General features: G+C 31.4%; 1 protein-coding gene and 2 pseudogenes across 8 annotated transcripts in view; all 3 read left to right on the forward strand.

Annotated features, from left to right (window-relative positions):
• PIG-S (phosphatidylinositol glycan anchor biosynthesis class S) overlaps positions 1–6937 on the forward strand; it is a 227528-nt gene extending 220591 nt beyond the window's left edge. For all 8 annotated transcript variants that reach the window (XM_089078619.1, XM_089078613.1, XM_089078615.1 and 5 more), the window contains 2 exons: positions 4944–5290; positions 5881–6937. In XM_089078619.1, coding sequence (XP_088934745.1) covers positions 4944–5290; positions 5881–6043 — 510 coding nt within the window. In that variant the 3' untranslated portion in view covers positions 6044–6937. The remainder of the gene's footprint in view (positions 1–4943; positions 5291–5880) is intronic.
• Positions 6938–9659: 2722 nt separating this feature from the next.
• LOC148936268 (uncharacterized) lies at positions 9660–10809 on the forward strand (annotated as a pseudogene).
• Positions 10810–15568: 4759 nt separating this feature from the next.
• On the forward strand, positions 15569–25268 carry LOC148936269 (uncharacterized; annotated as a pseudogene).
• The last annotated feature ends 878 nt before the right edge of the window (positions 25269–26146 follow it).

Raw genomic sequence — 26146 nt, forward strand, 5'->3', positions numbered from 1 at the left:
ACAGGATGTATATGCATGAATGTAAGCGCGCGCGCGCGCGCGTGTGTGTGTGTGTGTGTGTGTGTGTGTGTGTGTGTGTGTCGCGACTTACATTAGTACGAAGGTCATCGGGCAGGAATTCATGGGGAGATTGATCTTAATACTACTTTTGTGTAATGAGGCGGTGTATAGGATCCTACTCAGTATTATACATGTGTTTCGTGTTTTAATGATTACTGATTTCTAGCGTAGTGTTGTTTGATAAATCTACTATGTGTGGAGGGGGATGGCTTCGTAGAAAGCGTGAACGGAGGTACGGGAGTCGGAAGGGAGGAGCAAAGAAATGATATCTCATGAATGGATCTCTTCTTAAAATTTCCGCGTAGGTAGCGAGTTTGATATCTTTATTAGCGATGATCCCTAGGCAAAATGTTTCCGGGAAAGTGATTGCGGGAATTGTCGTACAAGGCGGGAAAATATATATATATTCGAGTTCGAACTCCTCGAGAGAAGACTGCTGTTCTGCCGAGGAAAACAAATCGAACGGAAGGGTCTGTTCTTGCGCGGAGAAAGTAATTTGGTTTTGAGTACGGGTCGTCCGATAAGGCTTGCTCACTTTTCGCAGGAAATGTGGAGCAAATTAGTTCCGCAAACTGGTTAATCGGTTCCAAATTTTCGACCTCGAGAATGTCGTGAGAAAATTGTTGTTCGATGAAAGGAAAAGGATTGATCAAGGAGACTTCCGCGGATATAATTTTTAATTCTGAGGCGAACGGTCACATATGCAGGGCTACGTGGTGCTGGGCGGTAATGTCCGCTTCCGCGAATGATCCTGCCGCGAGTGCGTCGAAGCCGTTTGTTTAATTTATAGCGGAGGTGCTTCAGGACTCTTTTGATCCACTTCTGTCCGAGGGGAGATGGAATTTTACTAAATGGGAGAAAAAGGATGAAATCCACCGACTTTTTCGGCGTCCGCGTATCTAAAGGACAAGTTTATGGTCACGCGGCAATAAAGTGGAAGAGAGAGAAAGAGAGGGAGGGAGGGAGGGAGGAAGGGAGGGAAAGGGAGGGAGGGAGGGAGGGAGGGAGAGAGGGAGGGGGAGAGAGAGAGAGAGAGAGAGAGAGAGAGAGAGAGAGAGAGAGAGAGAGAGAGAGAGAGAGAGAGAGAGAGAGAGAGAGAGAGAGAGAGAGAGAGAGAGAGAGAGAGAGAGAGAGAGAGAGAGAGAGAGAGAGAGAGAGAGAGAGAGAGAGAGAGAGAGAGAGAGAGAGAGAGAGAGAACACTGATTTTCTCGGCGTCCACGTATCCAAAGAGCGGATCTATGGACAATGCACCGATTTTCTCGACGGGCCGCGTGTTCTAAAAGCGAACCTATAGACAGGTGATGAAAAAGAGGGAGAAAGTGAAATGGAGTGTCGAAAGATAGTGATGCGAACTAAGAAGAATTAAGAGACAGAATTTCGCAGTCTCGTAAACGGGGACGGGGCAGGAGCGCGTTACAACCGAATTGATAAGTAGAAGAAGGAAAATTCGACTTACTGTTGGTGATGTTGAGAAGATTGGCGCGTGGGTCGAGACGAATGCGTGGCGATTGCTGGAATTTTCGAAATTACTCCACTCGAAAGAGTTTAAGTCGCGCACTTTAATTGTTAAAAATCTCACCGGCTGCTCCAGGTGATGAGGTCCTCGGGAAGATAAGAAAAGAGAGCGATCTGTTTAGAATCACGGTTTATATTCAAAATTACGGCTTTGGAAAGATGGGAAAGTTCTGAGAGCGTAATGCATCTCTATGTTACTTTTCGAATGATAGTTTGGAAAAATCGCGAGTGTAGGGAAAGCAGGGGAGCGGCGTTCTGTGGGTCGTAATTATTTTTATGTTTTTGGTTTTCCCGGCAAATGACGGAATTAGTTTTTAAAAATTTCATCCGTCGTTCCATACTTGAATTTATTTATTGGTGTATTCGCCAACGGCTGTCAATCTTCTGGTTGGCGCTTTCTTAGTCTCCCGGTTTCGGGAGTGCTGACCTTGAACGATCTCGATGCGTTTTCCACATCAGGAATTCCAATTTTATTAGTAGAATGCCATAAATCTTTTGGCGCCGACGGGACTGTTGTCTACAAAAAATTGTTATTTCCGGAGGGTTTGATTACAGGACGTGTCTCGAGAGAAATTCCGCATATTTTAAGAGACTCGCATTTCCAATAATAAAAGAGAAAAATCTTTCTAGATCGTTCGAGGCATTTTTCGTTTGCCGATTAGCGGCCGTTAGTTCTTTCCGAAAGAGAAGAATCGTGGAGTCCACCGGATGTGATACAAACGTAATATGCTGTCACATCGTGACGGCAAAATTATAACAGAAATCGAATAGGGCCTGCTGGCCCTATTTTGGGATAATCTGCCAGAAAATCGGCAACAAAAATCGTACAAAATTCTGCGTCTGTCACTAAACACAATAATTAGAAAATCACCATTACATTGTGTTCGTTTCTCGCATACAAAATTTATCAAACTTATTATTTCTATATAAGCGAAATTATAATCAAAATTTAAACATGCATTTATTATTTGTGTATTTTTATGTATGTGCTTGATGCAAGACGTACTTGTCCAACAAGGTAGTTAACGAAGTGTAATATCTGCGAAATAGTACGTTTGATACATTATTTGATACGTTATATAAAAATCAAAAGAATCATGGTATAATTTATATCTTTGAAAAGATTTTTATAACTTATTTATGCTGTAAAAAATATATTAATTTTATCATTAAATAATTAAAATAAAATAATTAAAAATTATTTTTCTAAAATAAGAGATAAAAAATAATAGAGACATTACTTTTCAAAATTTTTTAGTAATATAATAACAATGTCACAATTTAAATATTTACGAAACAGAATTTGCTCGATTTCTGTTCTTAATTATGACGTTAAGTATGACGTTCATCCGTCAGACAAAAGGCGCTCAACGCCGACAAATTTTTGAAAACGTGAATAATAAAAACGGTCCATAGACCATACGTGGAATTCACGGCACTTAGCGCGCAGCGTCGGAAACACCAGTGCGCCCGGAGTCGGCCGAACGCGACAAGCTTCAAAATAAACAAACAACTAATTTTAATTATCAAAATCAGGAAACAATACCCGTGGATCGAATCAAACTTCTCCGAAACCGTACAAATCGTCGATCGCGGATAAAAAGCCAGATTTTTTGATAACTCAAAGAGATTTTCAATTTCTTCGAAATTCTCTGCCGGGCTCGCATAAGAAAAATCGATCCGATCTCGAGAAGATTGACGAGAAAAAAAATTGTGCATACGCAGTTCCCGCCAGAAATTACTGATAAAAGCCAATTTTCATCCGTCCGAACTTTCCAAAATCTGCTGACTGGAGAACTTGAGGTAGTATGTTTGCTGTTTCGGCCGGGAATTATTGGCACCGGTCTGCATCCACACTTCACCAATCTATTCAACCACAGTGTAGAGAGACAGTCATTTCGGTCAGAAGTAATTGACTGCTGTGCTTTACGCTGTGGTCAAGCATAGGAGGCAATGAGTATGCTGTCTCCTCACGAATGGCCGTCATCTTCCCGCATTCCGAGAATCGTATGCAATCCACGTTCGCATCCGCATCGGCGGTAAATAATCGTGCCGTAACCGATTATAATACCGTTGCATTATTCGCTGTAAATATCCGCGCAGTCAAAGATTACCGTTGTATCGCGTTAACCAGTGCTGCAACCTCGAGTCATTGTAGACACGTCCGCGAAATTTTAATTATATTTTTTTAATTACAAGACATTAATAAATTTACAAGAATTCCAAACTCTGATCTCACGTTTTTTTTTTCGCGGCCGAACTTGGATAATTCGTCGAGCAATATCCGAGCCGATCCAGAATAATACCGATCCATTTTATATACATATATAAACATTTATGTAATTTACATAAATTTGTGTGCGTGCGTGCGTGTGTGTATTAACCATATTACTACTTTTACTTTAATTACAAATTTATTAAAAACATATGTTTTTAACATGTGATTTTATGACTTTATTTACTATATTTTTTAGAGACTTTTTAATAACATGTGTAAAAATATCATTATCGATCTATAACAATTTCGTTATTTAACGTTGTTACATTGATCATTTTTTGCCATTTTCTGACTAAATTCTAATGTCATTTTGATATCTATTAGTTGAGGTATTGAAATTACATATGAAGTTAAACATCTAATATTGTAAATTATTATTATTGAATGTATCAATTATGAATGTATTAATTCGTGTTTTCCTATTAGTCAAACATGATAATATTCATTTCTAACAATTTATATTCTGTTTGACAAATAAACAAAAAATTATTAATATACAGAGATATTATCAATGGAAACTATTTTAAGTTGGCTACATTACTTGAAATTTGTTTGCTTTTTTCTACGTATATTCATTCTTTGTATTATTTTTATGCCTGTGTGCGTACATAGATTTCCGTGAGACCGGTCGTGTCTCTTTACACGAGCCGAGAGTTGAGAATATCCGTGATCGAATCTCAATAATGACCGAATCGATCAAATTCTAGACAGAATATACGTAAGAAAAAAATACAGAGACAATACTTTCATCAAATACTATAATTAAATTAAATGCTTCCCATGATGCCTCTATTTTTAGATATTGATAAATGGAAATTAAAAATATTAAAAATAGAAATTAAAATATTACAATTATATAATTATAAGCTTGAATCTCATATGTTTATGCCGATATGCTTACATTGCGCACATGTGTGTGTAAATTATTATGCAAAACTATATCTATTTATAATTATTTTAATTATTCAAATTTGTATACTTACTATTTATATTTGCTATTTTTTTATATAATATCGTTTCATCGATAAGATGTATTATCGAATTTAATTTTATGCTAACTTAGATAATTTAAGAAAAAATCAATTTCAGAAATCTATTAATGGAGTGACGGTAGTGCCGTTAGTGGGACTAAAATCACGTGATTGGGAGATTGATTCCTTGTTGAGATATCGTACTATTGAACAGTTAACTTCGGCCAAATTGACTTTGCAGTCATTGGCGCGACTACTTAAAGAGATCAGTAATATCGTTATCACAGACGTAGTGGGAACTAGAATCAAGACTGCACTCGAGCTAGTATACGAATCCGCCGAGCATTTGCGACGAGGCAATCTCGAATATAGTTTTGTCCTCAGCAAAGAAGCTTTCATTATTTCCGAAGCTGCTTTTTCTGATCCAACACTTTTGGCACTTCTTTACTTTCCAGAAGATCAAAAGTGAGTATAATTTTAAATTATTTAAAAAAAAAAAATAAATCTATAACAGTAAAATATGAAAAATATTTTTTCTAGAAAAAAATCCATTTAGTAACTTCAAAAAATAAAAAATAGAAATAGAAAATATTATGACTATTTGAAGAGGAATATTTTTTAATTACGTTGCTATTTGCATATCTTCTAAAATGCAATATATTTTGTCAATATAAATTCACGTTTATTTAAATGGATTGTCTCCTGTATATAAATTTCTTTACATACGAAATCTTCAAAAAAAAAAAAAATCCAATCCAAGATATAATATTGGCATAAAAAACGATTAAAAAAGAAATTAAATTGTATGAAAAAAATATTGTGATTTCCTTTAGAAAATATTAATTAAATATTTCATAGAAGATGTAGAAGTAGAATAATTGAAATAATCCATCTTTTCAATTTTTATGTAATATAAGGAAAGAAAAAAAAAAGAAATTTTTTTCGTTATTTTCCATTATTTCTTTAATTCTTTTTTTTTATATAATCATATAAAAAAAGATATGAAAATTTAGCATATATTTTAAATTATATTACAAATAATTTTACAATTACAGGTACGCCGTGTACATTCCCCTATTTCTGCCAGCTATGATACCAGTGTTATTATCGCTCAAGAATATACGAAAGTATTATTTTCCTGAAAAGTATGATACAAAAAAAACAGTAGACCAGATAAAAAGTAGAAATGATAAGGATAATGAACTGGATATTGAATAAAAATCATTTCTCCAACCAATAATAGAAGACATATAATCATGTGATTGCTCATTCAAAACCATTTTGATCAAAAGATAATATATAGCAATAATAGACATATAATAGACATATTTTGTGCAGCGTCTTAACTTCTTCGCAATGTAACAAAAATGAGATTTTGCTATCACTGTGTGAAAAAAAAGTTTCTTAGATTTTAGTGCGACTTTAATATTAAAATTTTTGAAGTCACTGAATCCGAATATGATATCAGAATTTCAAAATTCAAACTGGCGGATTTAATATTATTAGATTTAATATCACTTAATATGATTTAGATCAAAATTTATTGAAAACATAATTGGATTCTTATAAAACTAGAGTCCAAGAATATAAAATAGCGAACTGAAGTTGAAAAAAATTAAAAAATTTTTTAAATAAAAAAAATAAAAACATACAATCAAAACTCATCCTCGTTTCGTGACTCTGGGCTCAGCAGAGAACGGAATTTATAAACGATTGTTCTTTATTAATATATATTTTATATTAATATAATATTGTTGTTGAAGTTAAAGTTTAAATGAGTTATTATTTTTAAGTGATTTTTTCAGCAAAATTTGAGCTGTCATTTAGAATAACAAAATTCTAATATATTTTGATTCAATGACTACAACAATTTTGGACTTGTTTTTATAACTATTTTTTCAAATTTTGATCCGCTATATTGAGTTTTGAAATTCAGACATATAGAATTCAATGACCTAAAAATCTTAGGATAATCATTTTTATAAAAATCCAATTATTTTTAAAAATTCTGATTCGCCATATTGGATACGCTATTCTAAATATTAAAATTTGGATATTCAGTGCTCTCAGAAAATATAGGATACCATTTCATATAAATTGAAAAAAAGTAAATCGATTTCTTTAGACATGCATATATATATATATGTAGAGACATACTACACAGGTAACATGTCTTTTCTTATCTGATATTGTGTGTATATGTGTGTGTGTGTGTGTGTGTGTATGTGTGTGTGTGTGTGTGTGTGTGTGTGTGTGTGTGTGTGTGTGTGTGTGTGTGTATGTGTGTGTGTGTGTGTGTGTGTGTGTGTACATATAAATATATATATATATATATATACATAAAATATATACATTATGTGTGTGTATATATATATATATATATATATATATGTATATATAAATATATACATATAAAATATCAAATTTAGGTAAAGAAATATATTTAATAAAAAATGAAAAAGTTATTAAAGCAAAAGTTAAGATAAAAATTAAAATATATAAAATATTTTAAAAATTAATATATAAATATTTACTTCACAATTTATTTTGTTATAAAATAATACAATAATGAAATAATTTTTGGATCCAATTACCATATTATATTTAAAATTTTATATGTACAAATAATATTTTATAATAGAAATAGATTTAATAGGAAAATAAAACAAAAAACGGTTTTAATAAAAGATTATATATTTTTTAACAAAATAAGAAATATTTTATTATATTACTTTATTTATTAAAAATTATACAAAAATTGATAAACTAAAGTAAGTTTTTGATTATCTCTATAATAATATTAGCTCTATTATATTGTAATAATTATATATATATATATATAATTTTATATATATATATATATATGTAATACATATATATATAAAATACAATTATATATATATAATATATATATAATTTTATATATATTTATATATATATTCATATTCGTAAAAGTCGTAACAATTTTTTGTTAAAGAAACTTTTTTTTTCAAGAAAAGAATAAAAAAACATTACATATTTGTTAGAAATATTTGTTATTCAAATATATATAAAATAAATTTCGTGTGTCGGTGTATATAGCATATATAGAACTTTCATACGCATGCATGTCCTCCTTACTTTATACACATGCGCACGAGTTTTGTAGTTTTTCGGGACCATGTATTTGAGGTAAGTTAGCGATCTGGTATATATAAATATAAATGTCTATGACCAGAGAGGAAGTTGAGAGTGGTCACGCCGGCCTTTTTCCCGACATGGTCGAACTCGCCATCAACACTATCGTCAACGTCTATTATTGAGCCGTGGAACTACAAGATATATCTATTTTGCGATACTGCCGATAAAATCATGTCTCGTGAAATAGATGTGATGCGAGTCCATGCCATCGACAAATTGTAGATGAGAATGTATATATAATTATATATATATATATTTATGTTTGCGTAATTTTTCTTTTATTATAGACTAAAGTTGATTATACATTGACATAAATATATACATTCTTCGATATTTTAATTTTTTATATATTCATGTACATGTGACATATGAAAAAGGAGATTATTCCGTCCATTATCCTTTCTCGCTGAGATATGGACAAATTTCATATATAATAATACATATTTATATACGAAATCTTTATATATATATATTCCTATATGAACAATTTTTTATTCGGAGAAAATCTCCTTTTTTATGTTACATGCATATAAATATATAAAAAATTAATACATTGATAAATGTATTAATTTTATATATATTTTATATATAAATGTGTATATTTTTCAATGTTAATCAATACTTTAGTCTATAATCAAAGAAAATCGATGTCGATTCGATGTCGATTCCATTAATATTTCTCATTGGGATATTAGTTCATATTAGTTTCTTTCTTTTGTAAAATTTCTGTTTGATATTGTCACGGCTATCTAAATCTTATAATTTTAAATATTGATTTATTGATTTATTGATTGAATTCCTGTTGGTACCAGGCTACGGCTTGCCAAAGAAGATTCAGATGACACGTCAGATGACACCTCTGAGAAAGAACCTTCCTCTCTTAATTATGGGTTTGAAAGAAAGAAGTGGTGAGAAGCTCGCACGGGGATTCTGACCATTTCCACCTATAAATATACGTGCGGGAAAAGCAGCAGCGCGCTTTTTGATATTAACTAAGGCGGTGACATTAGTCAGTTCAGTTCATAAATTGTGCGTGATCAACCTTAGGGTTAAATTCTTAAATTTATAATCAATTTCTGTAATATTTCTCTTAGGAGAATTTAAATTTAAAAGCCTCCTTGATTAAATAAAGGTAATTTTGTAAAAAACTAAAATAATTGGGAAAACTGAAATCTTAAATTTTTCTTAATTAAAATCAAGATCATAATTCTAAATCCAAAATCGGTCGCTAACAATAGCGTAGTGTACCATTTAGTCGCAGCCAATGGTGTTGCGACTGAATAATTTGAATTTAGAATCTTAATAATAAATAATTAATTTCAAAAATATTCATGCCCAAAAGAGAAGGGCGCAAAGTTCAAATTAAAAGATTAATATTTCAGTTAAATCAAACGATAATTTTAAATAAAGATCCCTTCTCATTATTCCTAAAACTTAAAAATTTGGAAAGACAAACTAAAACTAAAATAATTAAGCAAATTCCTAAATATAAATTAAGAAAAATTGATTTCGAGGTAAATTATCCAAATTATAATCAAATTAATAAGAAAGATCCCCGATACAAAATTTATAAAATTCGTTTCCTATTCGGGATTGATTAATTCACGAACTGGTCCAATCCCAGGGTAAAGTACTTAAATGTATTGACCTAAAAATGGACAATCAGGATGTAACATTCTTTAACAGCGATGGGATACTAAAACGGTTTGTGGAAAGAAATAATAGTGAACAGTGAAAAAGTGAACAAAAAAAAAAAACAATAAATTAAAGAACATGAAGGGATCTGGTCAAACATCAAGAAACATAATGGAAAACTCAGGGGAGACAGACATGAATGAGTTACGGAGGCTGGGGAGCAACAACGAACGATACAACAGCTTCAGCAACAGCAACGAAGTCAAGCTATTAATTTATCATCAGAAGGAACGATAAGTAACTTTTTACAATTTTCGATCAGAGACGCGTTAGAAGTGGTGCCTAATTTCGATGGAGAAAATATTCCATTTGTTTACTTCGTCGAGTTGCGAAGAAGCATTAAGTATGGTCGCACCCACGCAAGAAGTAATTCTAGTTTGGGCAATACATAATAAATTAAAAGGGGATGCTCATAGATCAATATTAGGAAAAACCTTTGAAAACATGCAAAAAATAATTGAATTTTTGAGAGCAAAATACGGACCGGGAGAAACAGTTTATGAAGCGCAAGGGCGATTAGCTTATTTATACCAAAAGAAGGACGAGAAGGTTGCAGCATATGCCAATCGAGTTAGGGAATTAGGAAAGCGAATTCTTGATGCACAAAAAAGAGAAACCGGAATATTAAGTTTGGAATTTCGAAATTCAATTGAGAAATATTTAAAAACAAGCTTCTTACGCGGATTAAATAGAAAAATAATAATATCAAAAGAAGGAACATTTGAAGAAGTAGAGGCACGGGCAATTGACGCGGAGAAAGAATTAGAAACTGTAAACATGATAAGACGTGTAGTACTTGCAAAGAACGCGCCAGCTGAAAGACGAACTTCGACCCGTCGCAGTGAAGCTGAAATAATAACATGCCAATTTTGTCGAAAGGTAGGTCATGCGATCTCGATGTTGATTAATTAATAAAAATCAAAATCAAAATAGATCAGAATTTTCTCAAAATATGCGAAATAATAATAACTATTATAATAACAATAATTATAATAAAATCAACAATCGAGTACAATCCCCACTTCTGCGATTTCAATCAAATTGGAATTTAAATAATCAAAATTCGATATCTTGCAGATATTGCAAAAAATTAGGGCACACTATTAAGGAATGTCGAAAAAGAATTTGTAATAATAACAATAATAATAACAATAATAATAACAATAACAATAACAACAATGGCATTCGAAATAATAGTAGTTATACTATAATAATAATAATTTAAACAACAATCGTAATAACAATAATGGAAATAATTTTAGACAAAATTTACAAGCTCATGGAAACGAACAGATTCCCGTGAGGAATGGGGCAGCCCCGGGAAAAACCAATGTCCGCCCCGCACGGAAGATCAACGCTCAAATCGAATCAAATGCAGAACAATAAATTTAGCCTATATTGAGGAGGTACCGAGTGAAATTAGAAAGCTTAAATTTTAAAGAAACTCTAAATTTCCTTGTAGACAGTGGATCAGGGCCGAATATAATTAAAAGGAGTATCGTAATACCAGATACTTTCGTGGACGGGAATGAAATATTGAAACTAAGTGGAATTACAACGTATCACGTGATCACCTTAGGACTGATAGATATCTTAGGATGTCCAGTTTCTTTTCATTTGATAGAAGACAATTTTCCGATACCACAACATGGGATTCTGAGTTCAGACTTTTTTAAACAATTTCAAGTAAATGTTAATTACCAAGAGAATCGATTAGAATAGAACGGTATTATCATATCTTTTGCATTAAAAGAAGAACAAGAAGAAGAATTTAGCAATTCCTGCTAGATCTATTTCACAAATGCATATTAGAGTCGAATTCAGAATTAAAAGAAGGATATGTCCCGCGATTGTAACAGACGGTATTTACTTAGATGATGCTTTAGTTACAATTAGGGACGGCAAAGCTTATCTACAAGTAATAAATACAAATGAAGAAGAAGAAAGGGTATTAATTCCCACAATTGAAATGAATTTGAAACAAATGATAAAGAAATTTCAAACTCGACAAACTCAAATGTAAGCTCAAATACAAGCTCCTGTGCGAACTCAAATTCAAACTCAAAATCAAGTTCAAATGAAAATCTTAATACAAACTCGAATTCAAGATCATGTTTCTATATAAATCAAAATGAAAGAAAGAATAAAATAATTGATGCATTAAGACTTGAGCATTTAAATAATGAAGAGCGTGAACATGTTGAAAGATTAATAAAGAAAAGTGCCGATTGTTTTCATTTGCCCGGTGAAAATCTTAATCATACTAATGTCTTAAAACATCGCATTCCAACAGTAAATGAGATTCCAATAAATACTAAACAATACAAATTTCCAGTAATTCATAAAGATGAAATTAACAGACAAGTAAATGAATTGTTAGAGCAAAATATAATTAAACCATCAAAATCACCTTATAATACGCCTGTGTGGATAGTCCCTAAGAAGTCGAACTTGAAAAGAAACAAGAAATGGAGAATGGTGCTAGATTTCTGTGACCTAAATAATAAGACAGTAGGTGACGCGTATCCACTTCCAAACATAACAGAAATACTCGATCAGCTGGGTGGTGCAAAATATTTTTCTGTATTCGACCTTGCTTCAGGTTTTCATCAAATCAAAATGCATTCGAATGATAGTCATAAAACAGCATTTTCTACCCCTCATGGTCATTATGAATTTGATAGAATGCCTTTTGGACTTAAAAATGCGCCTGCCACATTTCAAAGATTAATAGATTTAGTTTTGACGGGAATGCAAGTAAGCGAAATTTTTGTATACCTAGATGACATAGTATTATATGCTAGTTCATTAACAGAACACGCAATTAAATTTGAGAAATTAATTTCACGATTAATAGAAGCAAATTTAAAATTACAACCAGACAAAAAAGTGAATTTTTAAGAAGAGAAATAACTTATTTAGGACATATAATTGGAGAAAACGGAGTCCGACCTGATCCTAAAAAGATTGAAGCAGTTCAAAATTTTCCAATTCCCAAAAATGCAAAAAATATAAAACAATTTCTTGGATTAGCTGGGTATTATCGAAGATTTATTAAAAGAAGATTTATTAAAGGATTTTCAAAAATAACTAAACCATTAACTAATTTACTAAAAAAAGAAATAGAGTTTAAATGGGAAGATAAAGAACAAGAATGTTTTAATACGAGAATTTAAGAAATGCATGTGAAGAATCGATATTACAATATCCTAATTTTACAAAACCTTTTCTCTTAATTACTGACGCTTCTGGAACAGCAATAGGTGCAATTTTAAGTCAGGGTCAGATTGGAAAAGATCAACCAATTAGTTACGTTTCGTGTGTATTAAATGATGCAGAGAAAAATTATTCGACTATAGAAAAAGAATTATTAGCAATTGTATATGCTGTTCAACATTTTCGATCTTATATTTATGGTAAAAAATTTTTCTTAATTACTGATCATAAACCGTTAACTTGGCTTCATAAATTGAAAGATCCAACTTCTCGCTTAGCAAGATGGAGAATAAAACTGGCCGAATATGATTATGAAATAATATATAAATCAGGAAAAATTAATGCTAATGCTAATGCTTTATCCAGAAACCCTAACAAATATATATCCAATACAATCTCAGTACGATGTAATAGAAGAATGTTCAGAGGATGAAGAAGCCAGATACAGAAACGCAAATCCAAGATCTTTACCATCTTCACCAAGAAGAGGAACAATGATGGAAGAACCAGAGCCATTAGTTTTAGGAATGCAGACGCGTAATACAGAAAAGTCAGAAGGAGAAAGTGTACCATTTACAAAAAAATAATTAAATGAACCTTTATTTTATGAACATACATTTCAGGCAGAAATACATAATAATCCACTAAATCAAACAGACGAAACAGAAAATTTATTTAATAATAGCACAGAAAATAATATACAACAAAACTCAACACTAGAGTCAGAAATTTCAAATTACGAAAATGCAGAAAGTTGATGAATCAAATTCACAAAATCATAATAATTTAAATTCACAAATAAAAATACCAAAACTTTTACAAATTCTTGATAACTTAACAGGAAATAATAGTGAAATTAATCAAGGAGAAATTCAAGAAAATTTGATGCCAGAAGGTGAGATTGAAGAAAAAAAATTATCTAAAGAACCAAATTTTTCTCGATGATTACATTGAAGAAAAAGATATTGAAGAAGACAACGAAGAAAAATTTGACGAAGACGAAGACAATGACAGCGAACAAGACAGACGAAACGTACAATGAAATGACTTTTGACGAAATAAGTGACACAATTGAAAGACAGATAATGACGCGCGGACAAAAGCAAAGTAATAAACAGTCGTGACAAAATTTTTATGCAAAAAGAAAATTATTTATACCTTTTAACTGCAGACGGTAAACCTTGTGATGACGGATCAAAAGCATTATAAAGTAGAAATTTAATTCCTAAAATTAAAGAAGGAAAAATAGGGAATATTGAAATAGTAAAGAAAGGAAATAAATTTCATCTAATTTTTATTTGCAAAAATAATATTAATGAAAAGATAACTAAGGAAACATTGCATTGTTTAACTATTAAATTACGAAAAGCAATTAAGGAAAATTCAATAAAAATTTTAAATATTGCAAAAACACAAGAAATTGATAATATAAAATAGGAAAAAATCTTAAATTGAATTCGAGAATCCATTATAGGAATTCCAGTTAAATTAATAATTTGTCACGGTCTAGTCAGAATTCCGGAAGTTGAAAATCGAAAAAATATAATAGAAGAAGCTCATTCATCAAAAATTGGAGGACATAAAGGAGTAACTAAAACATATAATCGAATTAGGAAAAATTTTTATTGGGATAATTTAAAGACTGAAATTATATAAATTAATGTTTACAATGTCAAATAAAAAAGTTAGTTCGAGTCAAAACCAAACAACTTATGTTAATAACTGACACAACCTTTTCTTCATTTGAAAAAATACAATGGACATAGTCGGACCTTTACTAGAAAGATCGAAAGAAAATTCCTATATCCTAACAATCCAAGATCACTTAATCAAATTTTCCTTAGCAATACCTTTAAAATCAATAACTGTCGTAAAAATCGCTGATGCATTATTAAAATATTTTAATATTTTATTTGTATTTTTGAAGTCCCTAAAGCTATATTAACAGATCAAGGAATGAATTTTATGAGTAACTTAATGAAAAGATTTACAAACAATTTCGAATTAAACAATTTAAAACAACATCCTTTTATCCACAAGCCAATGGAGCTTTGGAAAGATCTCATTTAGTATTAATTGAATATTTGAAACAATATATTAATAAATTTACTGAATGGGATGAATTATTAGAATATGCAACTTTTTCTTATAATACCAGTACACATGAATCAACTGGCTATACTCCATATGAGTTGGCGTTTGACAAAGTAGCCAGCCAACCGTCCAGTGAAATAATTAATGATACAGAAAAAGGAAAAACATATGAAGATTATTTATGTAAATTAATGACAAATATTCATAACTTACAAGAATTGCTTCGAGAATGTTTAATAGCTTCAAAAATTAAATCTAAACATTATTATGATCGAAAAATTAATTCACAAGAGTTTCAAGTTAACGATCAAGTTTTCCTTTTATGTGAATCAAGAAAAGAAAAATTAGGTGATGAATATTCCGGATCATATATAATGGATAATTATGTAATGGATATTTTACCAAATGGAAATATCAAAATTCTTTTTAAAGGAAAACCAAAGATTGTTCATCCTAATAAAATTCGAAAAACCAAAAATGACAATTATCTAAGAAATTGAACTTGTACCGCGCAACAACTTCAATTCATTCATAATAATAATATTTCTTTAAAAACAGATGAAAGCAAAAATCTTCCTCTTAATTCTCCAGAACATTTTGATAGAAGAAAATTATGGAATTATCGGCTTTGACTGCGGAACATCCAACCTGAATATCATAACATTGTCATTATTGGAAACAGAAGAATGTAATATACCGCTAATCGAACCACAAATACAAGAAACTAAAATTCAATTATTACAATTATCGAAATTCGAATCTATCAATATTATACAATGTAAAATCTCAATCTTGCGGCATGTATTCACATATATCAACTGTACAAAATGCGCAAGCAGAATATATAATTGACACAACATTCGACCAATGTAAAAATATGCACAAAACTGGAACACTAACTGTAAATAACATAATTAACGGATTAAAAGTAAATTATACAACTTCGCGACCAATTATTTTTCTGTAACAACCGATGGAAAATGCTTCGGAACACAATATTCAGATCCATATGGAACTTGGCAAGATGTAGTTGTACAACTATAAGTTTATTTTCATATCAAGCAATAATAAATATTGAAACAAATCAAATTCATTTAAAAACAATTTGTCAAGATATTCAGATGGAAATTGCATAGATATCGAAGGTAGATATACTTTTTGGGAAATCATACCAACAAATTTTTATAAATTTAATTATTATGACGTATTATATATGAAGGAAAAGCGTATATATGAAGAAAAAGCGAAAATGATTAGTAACATAAATGAAAAATTATAAATAATTTATTCCTTGTCAACCCAAGATATAACTTTGCGCGTAGAAACTCTTCTCAAACTGGAGAAGAGTTTTTTTGCGGATATACTTTAATAAAAACAGAACATCCAAAATTATTAATTCTTGAAATTAAAAATGAAGGAACTTTTATTCAAAAACGAAAATTATCAGTTGAAAATTTAGATATTTTTGCTTATGTAAATTCAAAATTTGTTTACATAGAAAGACACATACGAATACAAATGAATCATTTAAACACAGATGTACTTAAACAACGATGCAATTTGGAGCAACAAATTATGAAAAATGCACTTAGTATACACATTCTCCAGATGATTTCGCATATTAAATTATGAAAGGACCTAGATATATGGCAATAATATTAAGAGAAGTCGTCCATATAATCAAATGTACTCCAGTCGAAGTTAAAATTTATCATATGAAGGAATGTTATCAACAATTATCAGTATTAAAAAGAAATGAAACATACTTTTTAGTACCACGAACTCATATTCTTTTCAAAACCGGAACGCAAATCACTTGCAGCAGAATAATTCCAACAATGTATTATTTAAACGATGGATGGTATAAAATTACACCAATTCTGGAATACAGCAAATCTCCATTAAAACTAACACTGATAACGAAACTGACTTGACAATACAACGATCCTGGATCATTGGCAGCAAGCGGCATATATACAAACAGCGAACTCGAAAATTTACGAGACCATATTATGTTTCCAGCAGAGAAGAACGGAATTTTAAACACAATGGCCCGTGGGGTAATAGGAGAACCGACCTTATCTCAAGGAATATCATTCTCTCATCTTCTCAATGAAAACTCTCTATATAAAATTATCGAATTCGGGGGCTCGAGCCATGCTTGATGCAATCTCTCCTGTCGTGCTCCAGGAGGATTATTTGTATATTTGCCAATGGCGTTGGAGTGTGTCGCCGTTGCAGTCCGACCTGCATCCATCGAGAGAATAGGACCATCATCTCTCTGGAGTACCGGTCGTGGGGATTCGAAAGAATACATGTATATATGTATATTGTAATATATATATATATATATATATATGTATCATTGTATTGTTGACGTGTTATTCTAAACACGTTATTTGCGATAAATATCATCACATGCCTCGGTAGTCGAAAGGATAAGATGCCTGCCCGGTAAGCAGGAGATCCAGGTTCGATTCCTGGCTGAGGTGGTATTTTTTCGCAAAATAATTACGAGTTTTCACGACTGGTTCGTGGTCGGGCCCCGCCGTGACGCACACTCTCCCTTCTTATTTGGGTATGGAAGAAAATTTGGGGAACATTCCTATCTATCGGAAACGCAAGTGCAGGACTAATTGGATTATATTCTGCATAAGAACAATCAAATTAATAATAGACACACTAATTCATGGCTATGCACTTCACACAATTTATGGTTGGTCAGTATATGCTCATCGGAGCGCTTTGGGATTCAGTCACAAATCTATTATTACATCTAGCCAAACGAAAACCTCAAAAAAAAAACCAGAAGAAAAAAGACTAGAAGAAGAAAATCAACAATCAAATAAACAGCAAGAAATAATACAAATACCTACACAATAACAAACACAAGTCGAAATAGAAAATGAAATTGAAAATTCAAATCAAACTTTTATCCGCAAAACTCAAACCCTATATTCGCGATTGTAAAAAAGATAATGAAAGACAGCATAAAAGGCGAGCCTATATCGATCGGACAAAGCATGTATCAAGCGACAAATAAAGATAACAGGTGCAAATTCTTGCGATAGAATTAATTAACAATTGAAGTTCAGCCGTGTAAGGAGAAAGAACAAAATTATAATAGTAAATTAATAATAAATAACCTTACAAAACAAATCAGGTAAATTTTAAATCACATTTTGACTCATCAAAAATTAAATTTTACTCATTCTTATATATATATATATATATATATATATATATAAAGAGAAAATGAGACCGCCAACACAAGAACAAAAAGAAAAACCACAATTAGATGGTCATTACCACAGAGTCATTCAGACGCCTATGAACCCTTACTGCGAGAAACAACACTGTGCGTAACGGCAATTAATGATGAAGAGATAATCTATAAGGAAAGAAACATACCCTATAGACGAGTCTGCGACGAATGTTTTTGGGACATTGCCATTGACATTCACAATTTTATCGAGAAAGTAAGGAATTGGCACACACTTTGTAAGGTCGAAGAACAAGGAATAAAACGAACATGTTATTGTTGCGGAAAAATTATATTAAATTTAAGACCAGCTAAAGAATGTATGAAATGCGTAAAGGAATTTATTAATAATAACGAAAAATTTTATTGGAAAAATGAAATAGATGTACAAAATTACGAAAACATTGAAAATTAATTATATATTATATATACATAAATATAGAAATAATATAGTATAGAAATAATACAATATAAATAAATTAATAATTTTATATAATACAAATATACAAATATAAAATAACTATATACTTTTGTAAATAATAATAAATGTTAAAAATATAAAATCAAATATATATATATATATATATATATATATATATAATATTTAATCAATTCCCAAATAAAAAGTATAATACTAATAATAAAAAGAATATACATAAAGCAAATTCACGCGTGTATACATTACGTATACACGCATATCAGACATATATACCAACACACTACAATACATGAAAAATGAAATAGGAAGCAACAGATAAGTTCACATTAAACACTTATCCGTAATAAAATCCAATACCTTTCCCATCTAAACAAAAGAGCGCTATAAGATAAGAATGGCATAGCTAAGAGCCAAGAACCTTGCCGAATTAAAAGAATCACTCAGAATCATTCTGTTCCTCGCCCGAGACAAACGATACACTGTCAAAGGTTTTCAATTAACAACATAAAATGCAAAAAAACGAAAAGGAAATGGAAAATTTTAAATAACAAATAGGAAATCCGGAATTTGAATGCGCTATAAGTAAATAAGAAAAATTAATAAATGAATATAATAATAAATTTATTTCCTTTCAAAATGCAGAAGCAAAAGAAGCAAAAAGAAAACTATACAAAATGCTAGGACATCCGGACCTAAAATGTATCACAGGGCCGAATAAATTTAACAAACTAATCAAATACTATGACTACATATTTTACGAAATTATACCTTCTAGAAGGAAAATATGCGGAGATTACTTTGATCCAACAAAAAAAGGCGCAGAAAATTTCAAAAACCTACCTCTTCCATATTGGCATAGTCACACAATTATAAATGAAAATAATATAGATAGAAAAATAAAATGTGCAAAATGTCATAAGATACTTTTAGAATTAAAAAAACTATTATACTGTATAAAATGTATTCGAAGTTACATATTAGAAAAAAAACCAATTACAGAGGAAATATACTTATTTAACATGTAACATATGAAATAAATAAATACTCAATAATACTCAAAACAGTAATTACCCAATAGAATAAACAAAATAAACAATATAAAAAAACAAACATAAAAAAAAAACAATTAAAAAAAATGAAAACGCGGAACATATTTTGTATCACATTAGTTTTAAATAAATAAATAACAATAAATAACAATAAATAAATAATTATAAACAATACAACAACAACAACAACAACAACAACGACGACGACGACAATAAAAACAATAACAAATATATAAATACAATGATGATAATAATAATAATAATAATAATAGCTAACCTCTGTATAGAAATAAGCCAATTTTGTAGTAGATTAATTAATATTATTCATACGTAGTAACATAAGGTACTACGTATGACTTAAGGGGGGAGGTGTCACGGCTATCTAAATCTTATAATTTTAAATGATTGATTTATTGATTTATTGATTGAATTCCTGTTGATACCAGGCTATGGCTGTTGCCAACGAGGATTCAGATGACACCTCAGATGACACCTCTGAGAAAGAACTTTCCCCCTCTTAATTATGGGTTTGAAAGAAAGAAGTGGTGAGAAGCTCGCGCGGGAATTCTGATCATTTCCATCTATAAATGCGTGCGGGAAAAGCAGCAGCGCGCTTTTTGGTACTAACTAGGCGATGACATTAGTCAGTTCAGTTCATAAGTTGTGCGTGATCAACCTTAGGGTTAAATTCTTAAATTTATAATCAATTTCTGTAATATTTCTCTTAGGAGAATTTAAATTTAAAAGCCTTCTTGATTAAATAAAGGTAATTTTGTAAAAAACTAAAATAATTGAGAAAACTGAAATCTTAAATTTTTCTTAATTAAAATCAAGATCATAATTTTAAATCCAAAATCGGTCGCTAACAATAGCGTAGCCTACCATTTAGTCGCAGCCAATGATATTGCGACTGAATAATTTGAATTTAGAATCTTAATAATAAATAATTAATTTCAAAAGTATTCATGACCAAAAGAAGAGGGCGCAAAGTTCAAATTAAAAGATTAATATTTCAGTTAAATCAAACGATAATTTTAAATAAAGATCCCTTCTCATTATTCCTAAAACAAAAATTTGGAAAGACAAACTAAAATTAAAATAATTAAGCAAATTCCTAAATATAAATTAAGAAAAATTGATTTCGAGGTAAATTATTCAAATTATAATCAAATTAATAAGAAAGATCCCGATACAAAATTTATAAAATTCGTTTCCTATTCGGGATTGATTAATTCACAAACCGGTCCAATCCCAGGGTAAAGTACTTAAATGTATTGATCTAAAAACGGACAATCAGGACGTAACAATATAAAAAAAATAATATAATAGTAATGAGAAGATGAAAAATAATTAAAAGCATAATTTTTGCATTTTTTTTTCTTGTACAGGAAGTTAACTTTGAACAAAAAAAATCGCCTATATATAAACAGATTGTTACGTCCGGTGGACTTCACGATTCTTCTCTCTTTTCGGAGCGAATGGGCGAGCTCCGATACAGTATTAAAAAAATCATTCTGAATAAGTAAACTAAAACAATTTCTACGAGCTCAAGCTTCGAGGACGCCTGCCGAATACGTGAACCTCAGACTGTTGAGAGCTCGCTTTTCGAACTAATAAATAAACTATAAAACCCGATTGAATTGCAATTAAGCTAAAATAATGTTTGACAGCCATATGTCGAACGCAAAGAAACCCTTAGTGCACTGGCGATGACGGAAAATCATAAATTTTCAAGTAGATATCTGTTTTCTTTCATGGCAGGCTCCGTATTCGAATAGCCGCTTTCGTGATCGGTTATTTAATCCGCCGATCACCCATTCGATAAATATTTAAATAAATAAATAATTAAATATAATAAATATTTAAATAATGCCATATGTTGATAAAGGCTCACTACCTATCATCCCTAAAAATTCTCCCCGTACCAATCAGACTCTTTTTCCAAAATTCAGAACTATGATAGACTAACTCCCCCCGCTCCTTAATGACTCGCTAATTCCTATTTGTTAAAGACCCGCGAGATATTCTTAATTTCCGAACCGAAGATTTAATTAACCGCAGAATTAATTATTTAAACTTTAAAATTGGGACGGGTAAATTAAATAAGTTTGTAATATTATTCAAATATCGCTTTATTGTATTTAAAAGCACGGGAGTGATTCTTTTTTTTGTGTGCCCTCGATCTCACGAGACCTCAGGAGCACTCTGTGGAGAGCCAACTATTGGCTGCTGGTCCCAACTCCCCCGCTTGTCTCTCGCCGATCTAACTGCAACAACATTTTTTGTTATCATCACAGTAGTAAGTTGCATGGATTAATATAATCTACAATTTACCCATCACCACTTAAATATCAATTGTTTCTCCTTACTCTCTTCCCCCTTACTTACCTTTCTGAGCCTATCGTGCTTAAGATTCAACACTTTTACACTTATAAATGTTTATTTAAATTATTTTATTATTTTTATCTACTTATATTGTAAAAATCGGGCATGGCCCTAAATATTTTAACGTAGAATCTTACCCCGAACTGCCATGCCCGATGACCTCCGCACTTTTGTAACACCTACTACATTTACATGCAATTTTATTTTTTTCTACTCTCATGCGCTCATTCGAAAAGATATTAATCGTTACCATTATCTACCGAGTAATCGCTATGCATACCATTTCTCTTTTATGTTAAGTATTTTGTATTTTAATTTTGTATTTTGTTCGTTTCACTTTAATTAATTAAATGATTACTTTAACAATAAATCAATTTATTCATTCATAATTTAACCCTCTTGTCACGCTCATTCTCGTCCACTCTCGGGGATCGCATATGGTTCTATCCCAGGCAAGAGATTAAATTCTCTTACCTAAATTAATGGGCTGACGGATGTAGTCACGCAGTCGGAGTCATAGCGTCTTTTTCAAGACGTTGACTCGTATCGGCTGATCTGTATGGTGCGTTCGACTCGCAGACACGCTTCAGAGCGGCCACCTGCGAGAGGATATTCGGTGCATCCTTCCTTGCCCCATCCCTTTAACCCTTAACTAATAATTCCGGGATCTGGACGTAACAGATATATTTATTACTAAAAGTATATATATATGTATATATAAGTACATATATGATTATATATAGGCAATTTTTTTTCAATTTTTCAAACCTAAACTTTCTGTCAGAAGAAAAACTGTGAAAAATTATCCTTTTAATTATTTCTTACATCTTCCCATTATTTCCCATTATTATTACTATTATTTTTCTTATACCAAACAGAAACTTTATAAAGAAAAACTATATCAACATATATCTACAAATTTCGTACATGATTATACATTATATAAGTATATTATTTACATATGTACTGAAAAATACTGAAACATTTTTTATCAGGAGGAAACCTGTTTTTTTTTTATAGAAAAAATCCTGTTTTTTTTTTATTTAGTAATGCACGCACGCACGCACATGCATACGTACATGCACATACTTAATTACAACTGATTAACTTAATTAAAACAAAACAAAGGTATACTTTACGATAAAAGTATTAAAACATTACAAACGTATTTTAAATAAGTATTTTATTTATTACGAAAAAAAACATTAGAAGAAATATTATTAAAGGATTACATAAATATTAAAAATATAACACCCCTCTTCAACAGTGATGCGAATTCGAGCCCGAGCACGCTGGCGATTTTTCTCCTCCATGTACAGAGACGCTTCATCTATCTGTGTGCCTACGCGCGCTCGATTAACAATATAATTCGATGTGTTGAGCGAGAAAGAGAATGTCGTCCCTCCTTCTCACTTCGCTCGCTCGCCTCTACCACGATCAAGAATGCTAAATGCTTCCTCGGCGTGAATCTGAGTCGCGGGCACAATTATAATCAATGATATGATTTTTAGGAAACATTATATTAGCATATATTTTTAGAAAACATAATATTGTAAGAATTAGACGACCGTAAGCGGTCATGAAAGAGATTCGGAATATAAACAGCTAACAGAGAGGAGCCGTCGTGGTCGTGCAGACTAAGTGTCGGATTGGTAGACGAGGGATCCCGAGTTCAAATCCAGTCGGTCTCCGTTAATTTTTTCCGAATCTAATAGATATCTTTCAATATTAACATCATATATTACATCTAAAATAACTTAAAAAAATATAAAAAAAGATAAAAAAACATATGAAATAAATAATTAATTTATTCAGTTTCGCAATTATTTTACACTACCCAGTAAAAATTTTTTATATAAAAAGAATATATAAATATATACGAGGATAGTCTGAAAAGTTTTGAGCCTTAATATGAAGATGACACATTACTCGTCAAAACCATTTTAGTACTACAATATGCTTTGAAAGACTTTTGTGAAAATTTCAGCCATTTTGGACGCTCAGTTGTTGTTTGACAGTCGTTTGTGTCAGTTGATGTCAGTGTTTTTGTAAAAATGGAAAAAATTGAATATCGTGTCGTGATTAAATTCTTACATTTGAAAGGCAATATGCCTGCGCAAATTAAAATCGAATTGGACGCTGTTTACGGGACTCTGCCCCATCATTTGTCACCGTAAAAAGATGGACAGCTGAATTTAAATGTGGTCGTACCAGCTTGGCTGATGATGAACGTTCGGGACGGCCAAAAACTGCGACCACCGCTGATAACATCGAAAATGTTCACCAAATGGTAGTGGACGACCGTCGAATCAAGATTAGAGAGATAGCAGAGGCTATGGGCATATCGAAAGAACGCGTTTGTCATATATTGACTGAAGAATTAGATATGCGCAAGCTATCCGCGCGTTGGATGCTGCGCTTGCTCACTTTGGACCAAAAACGAATTCGAATGAACATTTCCAAGGCCCTGTTGGAGCGGTTCAAGCGAAACGAATAAGATTTTTTGCGTCGATTCATAACTGTAGATGAAACTTGGATTCACCACTACACTCCAAAGACAAAAGAACAGTCAAAACAATGGACTGCAAAGGGTGAACTTGCTCAAAAAAAGGTGAAGACTGTTCCATCAGCTGGGAAGGTAATGGCGACTGTTTTTTGGGATAGTCACGGAATTGTATGTATCGACTATCTTGAAAAAGGTAAAACAATAACGGGAGCGTATTATGCATCATTACTTGATAAGCTGAAGGTAGAAATTGCAAAAAAACGGCCGCATTTGAAAAAGAAGAAAGTGCTGTTCTATCAAGACAACGCACCTGCTCACACTTCGGCGATCATCATGGACAAAATTCATGAACTGCACTTCGAATTGGTTACCATCCACCGTATTCACCAGATCTGGTCCCCAGCGACTTTTTCCTGTTTCCTAAGCTTAAAGTTTCGCTTGGAGGACAGAAATTTTCATCGAACGAGGAGGTCATCGCATACGTAAACGCCTATTTTGCAGAGCAAGACGCTAACTACTATTTGGAGAGATTAAAGAGATTAGAGTATTGATGGGAAAAGTGTATCGACTTAAAAGGAGATTATGTTGAAAAATAAAACTATATTTGACCGAAAAAATACTTGTTTCTATGTTAGGCTTAAAATTTTTCAGACTACCCTCGTATAAACATAATATAATAAACGTATATAGTTAAATACGAAATGCATTCATATATATTCATATTAGTTTTTCTTTTGTAAAATTCCTGTTTAGTGTAACAAAAGTAATAGTAATAATGAAAATACAAGAAAAATGATTGAAAAGATAATTTTCGCATTCTTTTATCAAAAGTTAAGTTTGAAGAAATGAAAAAAATTTATATATAATTGCGTGCGTGCGTGCGTGCGTGTTTTTTTAATCATCAAAAAAAAAAATATATATATATAAATTATATATATATATAAAATCATAAATATGTATGATATGTGGACAATGTTTTCTCATTTTTTCTAACTTAATTTTTTATAAAAGAAATAATACAAAAATTATCCTATTCATTATTTTTTATATATAATCATACATATTTCATATATAATTATATGAAATATGTATGATCATATTTATATATGTATATAGATTTATACCCACATAGAACATAATCTCCAATGGACGCCCATTGAACCTCCATGACTCCATTAAACTTCCGTCGTATCTATCTCCACGATAAAAGTCAGATAGATGTTCATTAGAGGTCCAGGGAACCTCCACCGTGGACGTCCATTAGCCGTTCAGCGAACCTCTATGGTGGATGGTGTTCTAGGATTCCACCGTGGACGTCCATTAGCCGTCCAGCGACCTTCACGGTGGACGGTCTTCAAAGATTTCACCAGGACATCCATTAGCCGTCCAGCCAAACTCCATGGTGGACGATCCCCTAGGGATAATCTCCGCGGTCTTCATCTATCTCCATAGTGAAAGTCAGATAAATCTCTAATGGAGACCTATACTATCCATG

This window comes from Pogonomyrmex barbatus, unplaced genomic scaffold, assembly GCF_055798465.1.
Source record: "Pogonomyrmex barbatus isolate J1 unplaced genomic scaffold, ASM5579846v1 scaffold25, whole genome shotgun sequence".
Classification (NCBI taxonomy): Eukaryota; Metazoa; Arthropoda; class Insecta; order Hymenoptera; family Formicidae; genus Pogonomyrmex; species Pogonomyrmex barbatus.